Source organism: Scomber scombrus, chromosome 11, assembly GCF_963691925.1.
Source record: "Scomber scombrus chromosome 11, fScoSco1.1, whole genome shotgun sequence".
Lineage (NCBI taxonomy): Eukaryota > Metazoa > Chordata > Actinopteri > Scombriformes > Scombridae > Scomber > Scomber scombrus.
This window is the reverse complement of record NC_084980.1, coordinates 17,020,558-17,032,935: the sequence shown is the minus strand read 5'-3', so window position 1 is coordinate 17,032,935 and position 12,378 is coordinate 17,020,558. Positions and strand designations below refer to the sequence as shown.

At 38.0% G+C, this 12,378-nt stretch overlaps 1 protein-coding gene across 1 annotated transcript; it reads right to left on the bottom strand.

Moving 5' to 3' along the window:
• Positions 1 to 5,614: 5,614 nt before the first annotated feature.
• On the bottom strand, positions 5,615 to 12,187 carry irf4a (interferon regulatory factor 4a). Its single transcript, XM_062428466.1, has 9 exons — positions 12,144 to 12,187; positions 11,205 to 11,404; positions 10,787 to 10,973; positions 9,976 to 10,061; positions 9,663 to 9,837; positions 8,443 to 8,523; positions 7,703 to 8,104; positions 6,762 to 6,874; positions 5,615 to 6,017 (listed from the first exon to the last, which is right to left on the bottom strand). Exons 1-9 carry the CDS (start codon positions 12,151 to 12,153, stop codon positions 5,868 to 5,870), a joined length of 1,404 nt encoding a protein of 467 aa, XP_062284450.1. The 5' UTR covers positions 12,154 to 12,187; the 3' UTR covers positions 5,615 to 5,867.
• Positions 12,188 to 12,378: the final 191 nt, after the last annotated feature.

Genomic DNA, 12,378 nt, shown 5'->3' with positions numbered 1-12,378 from the left:
TCTACCCCATTTCCTGCCTTCCACACCAGCTCTAATTGAAAATTTGGGTGGCCCTGTTTATTTACATGGTTGAAATGCGGCGAGGTTGTATTTATATTTTCATGGCGCGTTCTCAGCAGTGCTGCATTACATAGCCTTCCCTTGAGATAGCTGTGGGAGAGGGAGAGGAGTGTAGAGTAGCCCAGTTGTTGTGTGTGTGTGTGTGTGTGTGTGTGTGTGTGTGTGTGTGTGTGTGTGTGTGTGTGTGTGTGTGTGTGTGTGTGTGTGTGTGTGTGTGTGTGTGTGTGTGTGTGTGTGTGTGTGTGTGAGGGAAGAGTGATGGAGGTTGTTTGAGGTCTAATTTCCTTCATTGTGAATCTGCAGTTAATGATCTTGAAGTAAACCCTTTCAACTGTCTATGTTAATAATAATGATAATGATAATAATGATAATAGTACTACTACTACTACTACTACTACTACTACTACTACTAATAATAATAATAATAATAATAATAATAATAATAATAACAATGTTATTATCATTATTAATTGTTGTTGTTGTTATTATTGTTATTAATCATAATAATGCATTTCATTAAGGGAGCACTTTTCAAGAGTCTCAAATAAGCTTTAAATGACAAATTAAATTCAATAAGTAAAAAAAAAAAACAGACAATAAAACACACCACAAATGCAGATTACCGTGGAATGTACAATCTAAGCATAAAATACCATCTATATGATTTTAATTGGTTCAGTCTGCAGACTATATCAAGACACACACACAAAAAACCTCAAATGGCAAATTGGATTTGATTTGATTTGAATTGTAAACAACATACACATAACGCACTTGTCAAAATATTCACAAAACAAAGGAGAAAAAAAAAGATGAAAAACAAGAATATAAAATCCAGATTCATCCAACATGAGGTGATTATTTTAGATGAAATGAAAGGAAAAAAAAAAAACTCAAAGCCAAACTGAGCGGCTTCCCATACGAATCAGAAATATTTGATTACACAGGAAATGTTTATGCATGTCTTACTTGTGAAGGAAAAGCATACATGAAAGGAAGAATCTGGCTGTCAACCTGCAAATTATGCTCAACGCAAAATGTCCATTAGTACACAGGTAAGCTTAGAAGTTCTGTCAATTTCTAGTCTGGGACTATTTGGTGAAAGCAGTGGAACAATCATTCTATACAAGGCTATAGTTTCAAAATTAGAAACTAGTTTAAGACCCTCTAATCTGAAGGTCTCATAGGTCCCATAACTATACATGGATAAAAATGATCCTTAGATGAGCCATGTCAGCACGGTGGCGGCCTGTGTTTATCTTTTTGAGGCTGCTGAGTGGCGGAAGGCAGGACTTTATAGTCAAGCCATGGCTACAGAGAGCCTGGACCTGACTCTGGATAAAGTAAACTCATGAGCACACACACACACACGCAAACACGCATATATATTCGTAGGGCTCCCCCATCCTCCTCCCTGCCCGTCAGCTGGAGACCACACACCCAGACCACACAGAGTCTGAGAACAGCCCGAGTCACTCTCACACAACATGGCCTACGAGCTGTCACTCTGACAACCTCCGTCTCTCTGTCAGCACTGGTTCTGGTTGTCACTTGACATACAAAACAAAGTATCTCTGTTTAGAAAGAGTATGCAAAATGAAATAAATGGAATCCCAAACTCCTAGTTTTGATGGGAAAGAGTTTTCAAGAAATCAAGAAACCTTGATTAGCCATTTAATGTCAACGAATCCAATCAGATATATTACATAACTCTGTGTGTGTGCACTCCTCCTTGTGTGTGTATGTTTGTCTTAGAGGCAGGGGTGTTAGTTCTGCGGGCCATTAGGAGCGATCAAAGGGTTTGTGAATGCAACATCAAAATGTGTGAACATAATGGTTCCTATCTTTCCTCTCTCCAGCTTTGTAAGAATACCAATGATACATCACTCCCTGGTGGTCATCTATTTTACTGCACCAATATCACTTTTTCTTTTCGTCAACTGCAGTCTCTGCTCTCTTTTTGTTTTAAAAACCCAACTCTGTTCTGTGTCTCTTGAGGAAATCTAGATTATGGTGACAATGCAGCATTTCCTACTTTATCAAATAGCATTTTAGCGTAACATCCTTTATCTCCAAAACTTCTGCAAGTTGCCAGCCAAACTAAACAGTCAGCCCAGCCCTTGCACCAGTGCCAGGTAGACCACCATATTGTTCTGCTTATCAACCCTTATCTGTTTACACTTGTGTCCAAAGACATCTGATTGTTTTCCATTACTTTGCTGCTCCTTATCCGACGACTGTTATTGCTTTCCTGCCATCGTAATGTATTATGTCAAGTACATTGTTATCTGAAGACACTCAGATAAACATAGACGTCTGAAAACAATTCAAGATGATTAATTGTGCCGATAAAGATTTTATTTACTGGTAATGGGGAGCAATTCTCATGCCTCCTGTAGGTCATATCCAGAGAATTAATATCATTATAGTAATAAATTATAATGATGATATAATTGAGAGTAATTATACACATACATACACTCTCAAACATACACAGTATAGTTTTAATGTCCTTTGTTATCATCCTTCAACAATTTATCTGTGTTTGCTCACATCAGCTACTGCGTCCTGAGCATTAGCAATGGGCCTGTGAGTGATGACTGGTGTCAGTTTTAGAAGTGAAAATACATAAAAAGGAAAACGAGGTCAACACCTGCCTAACCATGGGTCAACAAGCAGGATCAACGAGAGTTTGCGAAGGTTAAGCAGGACTGTCATCAAGGCAGGGGTCTCAGTGATTCCTAACCCTAAACATACTGGGGTCACTGATCCGGAGCCTGGTGTGGAATTACCACAGGTATGTTCTTGGTGAAAAGGTTTTTAAAAAATAGGGGAATCAAGCCAAGCATTTGTCAGAATTTGCAAGTTGGGTTGTGATTGCAGAATACAATTTATGTACTTTTGTGTTAGATTTAGTGTATGGCAAAAGGCTATTTTAGACAATTTAACAAAAACAAGGGTCAACTACATTTGCTTTTTCCAGGGCTTTCAGCCACGTAATGTGGCCCTCCACAGCAGAATTAGTTGATTCATCGTCATGGAGATGGTTTGGTTGTTTACAGTAAGTATGGAAATTTGGTTAATTGAAAACAGATGATAGTACACAAGGGTACATCGTAACTCCTGTGTCTCTTCAAGGATGATCTCTAGCTTCAGTTATGGCATGGCATTCTTGATATTTCTTCACTCCTCCATTAGTAGATGACTTTGACCACTTCCCAGTCGTGCTGTGACTGATAACAGACAGTTTTACAACTTTCATTCCAGCAGAGGGAGCACTTGTTTTTGTTTCGTCAGTCTAATCTTCCTTTTTGACACCATATAGCAATTACAATGTGCTTAATATGATGTATCCAGTGCCTGCAATTTGTCAACTACTCTTATGCCACTGTGACCACCCATGACACTGAACTGTATGTATACTGTCACTACCACTTGTTTGATCACTTGGAGCTTGGTGTGGAGAGGTATAAAAGCTGAGTTGCAAAAAAGTTGAAGTAATGAAGATTGATACTGTATCATATTTGTCTCTTTCTTTTGGAAAATGTGTTGCAGTTGATATGCTGGTGATAGTTTCATTTCTCTGTAAAACCTTGAGTGGTGTTGATGTGTAGGGCATTAATTGACTAAACAATCCGCTCCAAAGCTTCGACTGAAGGGCTAAGACAATGTCACTTGGAGTAACGGCTCATTTGGGCGGAAAAAACTGAAGCCAGACTACAAATGATGTGGCTTCCTGCAGAGGGGGAAACACCATGAAAATGTGTGAATGTGTTTTTCTTTTTCTTCTCTTTTTTCAGTCTTTCCTTACTAAATATGACTATCTTTTTTTACCTCTCGTTGTTTGCAAAGAGCTACAAAAAATGGAACAGACTTGAATAGCAGATTGATTTTATTGATATTTCAAAGTAATTTTATTTAAGGCAAGACAAGAATGCTTTTTCAGTATGTACTCTTTTGGGGTTTCCTCTGTAGATTTCACTGATAGTTTTACTGTAATTGTAATGTGTGATGTGTGTCTGAGTTTGAGTCACTGTCATTGTAGGTGGGGGAGTCACATGTTTTATCCTGAGTCCACAAATGTCAATTCCTGATAACAGTCATATCGCAACTTTGAGATACACACATGTACACACCTACACGAACACACATAGCCTACAGAGTTGTTATACAACAGCACACTGTACATTGAGAAAGGTAACATTTTCACTATTAGTATTTGATTTTTAATCCAAATGTCTGATTTTAAAATAACGTGAAATAAAATTTCGATCAGATAATCAGAGGGACTGACTAAATATATAAGAGGGAAAAAAGATTTATGGTTCATAAAAAAAGAAGAAAAAAGCAACATTCCTGCCTGTGATTTTGGTCAGACTTTGTGAAAGTGATGTGGTTTAAGTGTGAAGGAAGTAAATGTAGAGATCGAAACTTTGGACCACAGAAACATAAAATCTGTATTGCTCCTTCTGCAGCATCAGCCTTTAGAACTTAAACAGCTAAAGTACCACTTTACCCACTTTTGCATTTTGTGTCAATGTGTGAAAATTCTAAATAGGATACTGATATTTTGTCAGGCTCTCAGAATAGTTTTTGGTGGATGTTACACAGGCCCTCAGGCATGGGAACCAGAGAGCTCCTCCCTGGCTGAACCTGAAAACTGACCACAAAGGTTAGTTTTTCTTCCCATTTGTGAGGCCACTAGTTTCAGATCAAGAGGAACAGGTACAGTATGGTTTCCCTGCAAGTTACGGGATGAGTGTCATCTTTCCAGTCTTCTTCCAGCAGAAGCTGTCAATAAAGGCCAGTCCTTCTGGTGACACGCACTTTGACTGCAAGGTGCTCAGTTTCACTGTGCTACAGGCAAGTCTGTGCTTTGGATTTTCTGTATGTGTGAATTAAAACCGAGGTTTAGCTTCACGTGCTGATAACCTTTAGATCCATATGTAAACAAACCTTTCATGGCTTTAAATTATTAGCAACACTTTAAACTCGTCAATAACTGTCATTTAAGACAAAGTATGCTAAAAAATATGTATATAAGGTGTATATAAGGTGGACATGTGGGTGGAAAAACCACAAGTTAGTTCATAAATCTTGATGACCACCTACACGCTGTAGTTTTGACAGTTGATGTAATTTAAAGGAATCCATCAGACCAGTGATAACATAGATTTCTCTCAAATTCCAGGTGTAGCTTTCTTTTCTATTTCTCCTTTTGTCAGTGAAACTCAGAATTGAAGTCTACAATAGAATAAGCACTGATATGCCTGACTGTTTACTAAGCTTATATTTTCACTTGCATATCAGATAGTACTATAGAGTAAGAGAAAGAGTGCATAATTGTCATCAGTGCCACTTCAGTCTGTTAGTGGAACAATCAAATTGTCAACTGTTACCTGGGGAAGCGCAATATGTATTCATTCATACTCTGTTATAGCCCTTTGACAGATCAGTGTTTGTCTTAGGGGCCATTCTTCCTGTGCACCTGTGCTAGTACTTCCTGTCTCACTCGCCCTCCGCTCCCCTCATCCCCCCACCCTCAAACCGCATCCTTCGCACTGTCACAATAATACTTGTAGAGAAGAAAAAAAGACAACACTCCACAGTTACAGACACAAAGACTACGACGCATAGGTGTGCAAGTGAAAACGACAGGGTCTTCCCCATCTCTAACCCTGAATATCGTGGCAGATTCTACCATTTACAGTACACAGCACTGCAGTCACAACAGTAAAAGGGTGTGTTAAACGGCCAGAGGTTTACATTCACATTCACACCTTCATGCAAGTGTATGTGCATTCTGGTCACTCCTGAATATGCTGTAGAGGTCTCTGGGAAGGATAGTCGATTGTTGGAGAGGGGTTCTGTTCCTGGATGTGATCATAGGCCCGCAGGTAGTGGCCATTGTTCTGCTGGTAATAGTACACCAATTTTCTGGCAAACATTGGCTCCACCTAAAATGAAGTTATCTACATGTATGAAATATGCATGTGACTGCTGATTTACATTATATGCCCTACAAAGGGGGAGACCAGTACCTATAGAAGCAGGGAAGGTTTTTAAGATTTAAGGCTGGCTGGTAAACTGTGTATCTATCTATCTGCCCAACCACTTACATACACATTTAAATGTAGATATTTAAATTTGTGGCAGTAGATCTGCCAAGGTTGCTAGCCTTAGCAGTAGTAAAGTTTAGTCAGGTGTTTCTCCATCATGACTGGATTCGCTATTGACTCATTTACAAATGTGAAACAACTGGATAACAAAGATGTAAATTCATGAAAATGATCTTTTTCAGATTACAGCCACTAAAACAAGTGGTTAAATTTCACTTACTAGCCATGGCAATTTCAAAAGCTAGCTTTCACTTGATACAGAGTTCTTGCTTTAGCTGTAGTTACGTGGTCTAGCTTGGCTTAAAGTTATTTTCACAGAAAATCAACATCCACGTTTGAGTTTTGAAATTTGTTTTTATAGGGTAAAACAGATGTCAAAAAGACTAATTCCCCTTCTGAAATTTTGACCAAATATGCAGTTGCTGGATTTGGTCTCTAAATTTTAAAATGATATTATGCATTTTTAGGTGATAGATAACTGTGACCATATTTTTACCAGAGAATGTATAGTAATCATCTATATGATTTTGAAAAACTGTTTAAAATGACTACCTTAGGTATAGTTGTGTAATGTATGATTACCTGTGCTGTGATCATCTTCCTTGGACGCTGCGGGTCGGGGTATTCGTCTCCAAAACATAGGACCACCTGGTGTCTCGGAACATGTCGTCCATTATGGGCAAAATCTTGAAGTTCTGAGTGAAGGAAAGCAAGAAAATAAAGGAGCTGAATATATGAGGCACATTAATCACAACAAATCAATGACATGCTACTTACGCCACAATCCAGATTGTCACATATAAATATACAGGTAGTAAAAATGAAAAACTCTAATCATCCGACTTTTCTGGAAACAAGTGATGAGGATGATGGAAATTTCAGAATGAAATGGTGGAGAAAACACAATTTTGTCATACTTTGTGGTTGACCACAGGAGGTGGGTGGGGACTGCACTGACTCTGGCCCCGCGCTGAGAATGTGACTAGCCTCTTAGTACTACTTCTTCACTGAGAGGGACTTGCCCATAGTGCGATGCACCTGCAGCCTCTCCTTCATCTTTATCAACATCATCAGCACTGCCATTAGCAACATGACCACAAGCATCGTCATACTGTAAACCGCTGAAGCAGCACAATTACTAATGTAACCATGTTATTTTAATCAATTATAGAGTTGAATGAGCAGTAAAAAACCGTTCTGTAACACATGCAGATTGAGACTTATTCACTTTAAATGAAACAAATATTGTGCTTTATCACTACATTTATCAGATAGCTTCAGTAGAATTTAAAATGCAACATTTCTATTTGTTATGTACATTAACTATGTGATATTGCTACTTACTAAGATCTGAATACTTCTTCCAGCACTCTCTGTGACACTATCTCAATGAAAATGTCAAATTATAAACTTCACAAGGATCATTTTTAATTCAAGGGTGTTGTACAGGATTGTGTCATATTGCACAGGTGTTCCTGTCATAATGTCCAATTCTATAAGAGTGCAAACATATTGGTGCTTACCAATAAGGAATTGCTGGGTGTCAAACAGCTTACATGGCTGCTCCTTCTCCAGTTTATTGGGTTTATCCATATATGGAGCCAGAGGTCCTTCCCAGTATATCCGTCCCTGGCAAAGGCGCTTAGCGTACAACCCATCGGGTGCCATCCACAGGAGCACTCCCCTTTCCAGTATGTTAGGAAGCATGTCAGCGCCCTGTCTCTGAGACTCAGGATACGGGAATGGAAAGAGAATGATTTCTGCCCCACTGTGAAACTTGTCCTCTAAGCTTGGGGAAGAAGAGGATGAGGATGATGGAGAGGTGGAGGAGGATGAAGAGGTGATCCGACAACCTTCTGGGCTAGTGGTGGTAACCTCCTTTACCAAAGACTCTCTGTAGAATAGAGACACGTGCAGGCTGAAATCTGAAAAAAGAGGAAAAGCATTTAGCATATATATTTTGTAGGAAACTTTATTAATCTTGGCATTTAAAGTATTGCTCACTTCTCTCTTATCATTACAAGTATCATTTTAACCCTGTTTTTTATCATCATGTGATAGCTTTAAAATGTCACCATTAACTATCACGGCCCACTGCTCTGAGGATCAGAATAGGGAAGTAAGTATGTGTACCAAGTGTTTGTGTAGTTTCTTATCTGTAAATGCAAATATATATTCAAAATAGTAAAGATTTAAAAACAAGCATAGGAGCAAATGTTAGTATACATCTGTCTGTATCTGTGTGGCCAAGATGACTCTTTACCTGTTATGGCATTGTTGTGGTCCATTGTATACACAGGGGGTTGGGTCTCTGACAAGTAGGTGTGAAAAGAGAGCTGAAAACCTATGTAGAATAATTTCAGTAGATACGGGTCATAATTAGAGTGTTGAATTTGAAAGTACTAAAATGTGAAAGGGCATTACACCATTTCTTTTTTTTTTATTATTAAAGTCTAATCTGGAAAAAAGAAAGTCTGGAAAATGTCATAACATGAAATTGTTAGAAAGGCACAGAAGTGAAATGCTTCACACATTTTACTGCCGTATACAATAACAATCTCACTCAATTGACTATGCTTTATTCCATCTCATCTATTTCATTTGTAATTGACACATGGTCCAAATTACTTTATGAGGGGTACTATGAATAAAGACTTTACATCACACCGTAAATGTAATTAACTGCTTCCTTAACAAATGCTTTCTATAATAATTAAAACCTTGATACTGTTGTAACAACTAACACTTTGAACACTTTGACTCTTCTTAATTGGTGCTTCCCAATTACCTCACCTGACATTGCCAACATTTTTCAGAAACCACAGGCTTGAATTTGTAATCACACAACCTGATATTATAATATTAATATCTTATATCTAATTTGAGAATTAACTTCTTTTTTCCTTGTTGTTTGTTTTATATCATGTGCCTTATAATCTGGAAAGTGGCTAGTTTATGCATAAAAAAGTTAACTGACAAAATAGATGTAAGTCTTTGAACTTGTATTTGTGGGTTTTTTTCCACCTTCAAGATCAAACTTTGATTCCACTGTGAAAAACATGTGAAGGATTGTGATAACGGATGACATTTTAAACTACCTGACTATCTAAAAGTCTTCAAGTCAGAAATGACTGACACTACTTTCTGATGGCCTGATAAAACATACAATTACAATAGAGATACAATAGATACACTAGAGATATAATAATCTGACAATAATATATTGTCTGACAACAAACTCTTTTGTACATTTTGCACCATATTTCATCTCAGACTTGACTTCTCATGTGATAAAATAACTGACAGGATGCCACAGCTACTGTAGTGTGGTTGGAAAATAAGCCATTATTTGGATAATATTTGTGAGACAGGAAAACTGAGACATATGGATTGCACCATAATGTACATCTGCTGAGCACTGTAGTCATTCTTAGGTGTATCAGTGTGCATATTGTATATATTTTAATTGTATGAATATCTTACCATTTTCTGTGTGTGACGCAGGCCAGGCCCGGCTGATGGGTGAAGGGTAGTGGCACTGGCCATACTGCAGGTCTGCATGCGGTCCATGGTGATGTGGAGGAGGAAAGGGTTGTTGTTCTGGTTGTTTGTAATCCCTCCAGTCCCTCCTCTCCTGAGAAACCATATAGCTGGGTACCTGAGAATGGAGCAAAGTGAAGGTCACTTACATGAAGTATCATTAAGAGATTTGGAATAAATGTTTTTCTCAATAATATTAGAGATGTTTGGATGCATTAGAGCAAAGATGCAGCAGTCACAAAATGAATCAGCTGACCTGGGTGTGCAGAGATGAATATGGAGGAATATAGCCAAAGGCATTTACATGTGATGGTGTCTCCTCCATAGTGCTCATCTTCATTCCTGTAAATATACCAGCACTTAATTTTTCACATCATTTGTCTACATTAATGGCCTGCACAAAAAAATCTATAAAAACTCTCACATCCAACACATCTTTGACAATAATTAAATGAACAATAAAATAAAAATATGTGACGCACAATATTCTGTGACCTAAACTAACCTAAGCCAGTTTTGCAGGTTGAAACTGTGAACATGTTTTGCACACTTGTGAGGTCATGCTATTTTCATTCGAGTGATTTGCAAAGTGCAACGGACGACTGATGAAAGCACCACTCTAAATCCTGTTCATTTTGAGAGTGAAGTGTTAGTCCAGATAGCAAGAACTGCTCTGGTGTGACAAAAACTGTATGATGGCAGACTTAGTTATGCAAGGCTGGAGGTCGACTGGTTGTGTTGTGTGCACTCTGCACTTGTTAACCAAAGCCCTCTAAAAAAAGCACTACGGCCTTTTTGGTACATGCTTTGGCTTCCTTTGTGCTTCCTGCCTCATCGGAATCAACTGCAGTGGTGCATGTGTATGTGTAAAATTGCCAATAGTATATGAACAGTGTAAGTTTATTCGTGAAGTGTGTGACTGTGTGCACTCTGTACATGACTTTAGTCCAACTATAAACCATTTTACTCATAACACATTACCTTACATCTATCACTGTATCACATGCATGGGAGGCTGAATGTAATTTTAACAAAGCCCTACTGCACATAATGTAGATGTAATGTACCTCTTTTGGCTCCCTCTGGAATGATTCTGTAGACTTTGTAGGGCTCGGAGATGTCCAGCTGACTTCTTTCAACCAACTCATCAAAGTCATTGCTTTTATTGAGAGCACAACGTAATCTTGTTTTCCATGTGGGGGGATCTGGCTTGTCGACGCCTTCCTTATATTTCCCCTTGAACATTGCCCATGCCTGAAACGATCATAGATAGGTTTACACCTCCTTTTTAAATTCCAATGTCCCAAATTATCAAAGAGTTTGGGCCTTGAAGGATGTTTTAATGCATGCACTTTTGAAATAACCTTTCATAAGTTAAAAGTAAAAAAAAAAAATTAAACAAGCAAGCAAAATTAAATCTGTTCAAAATGCAGTTGTCAGATGCTTAAGGTGCACAGTGCCAGCACAGAAGTGGGATGGTCTGACCTTGAAGAGTGCAGCATCCTCTTCTCTGTTATAGTCTTGCTTTCCTGCATGTTTCCACGGAATCCTAAAGATGCTTTTTTCATCATTTTCCCAAACCAGGCCAGCATATCCCCTGCTGTCAATCTGATCTATAAGCCACTGTCTCAGTTTGCCATTGCCACAACTGACTGACAGGCCGCTGTCCTCCTCCAAGTTCATCTCTGTGAGTAAAATAATATAACATATATGATAGAATAAAGCACAGACAATTAATGTTTTTATGTAAGATTTACACATTTAACTTGAGAAAACACAGTTAAGAAAAGTTGAAGTTGAGAAAATATATTTTAATACGTTTATATTATATTAAGTTACTTAAATTACAACACTTATTATTCATATTTACTTATTATAACATTGCTATCCTGTGATATTGTCTCTTTTAGTAATGAAAGAGGTGACATTGTAAGTGTGCTGTTCATGGTGTTAATTCGGCTCCGCACTGCAATATTGGCAATCACTTTTAATACACTTCTTCCCTAATTGAATTTACATGATTCTGACACATTTAGTGCCGATTTAATTTCTATAAGAAATATGATTAATAACCATAACAATTAATGTAGCTACAATTAAACTATAAGAACAACGGTATACACACTAATTATAGATCACATGAGATGCCTTAAAAGTCAGCATTAATTCAACTTTAATGAGATTTTAAATCTTAGGCTACTAGTTTAGTTATAAGTCATGACCTGACGGACAAAATAATTCATTTGACTTCATCTGACTTTGTTGTCATAATATTATCGTGAGTTTTTACTATGTGACTCCTAAACGTGGTACTGAGACGACGATCATCTCCTGCTTTAATTGCTGGGGTTAATTGATGCATTCAAAGTTTTCATCAATTATCATGTTGAAAATGGTTTAATTTAAAATAAGCTGTCCTCTTACCTTTGATCATGTGAGTCCCCCTCGTTACAAATCTGTTTTGAAGCTCTCGGTGTCCTATTCTTAAATGTTATCACGTCTTGATTTGTGACAGGGAGGAGCCTCTCCGTCTGAGAAGTTCAAGAGGAGATACGCAGCTATCAGGCGCTCATTTCTGTGAAACTCGGCGCCCACTCGATGCTGTAGTGGGGAATCCCTCTAGTGACACCCTGAGTAGACACCGGCACGGAATGGAACA

Bases quoted from the DNA above. Each gene is read 5' to 3' on its own strand.
- irf4a (XM_062428466.1), bottom strand. The intron at 8,105-8,442 runs GTAAAGAGTCAT...CTCTTTTTTCAG, and splicing joins CCACAACAATGCCATAACAG to ATTTCAGCCTGCACGTGTCT. The intron at 6,875-7,702 runs GTAAGCACCAAT...TCCTTCACTCAG, and splicing joins CACCCAGCAATTCCTTATTG to AACTTCAAGATTTTGCCCAT.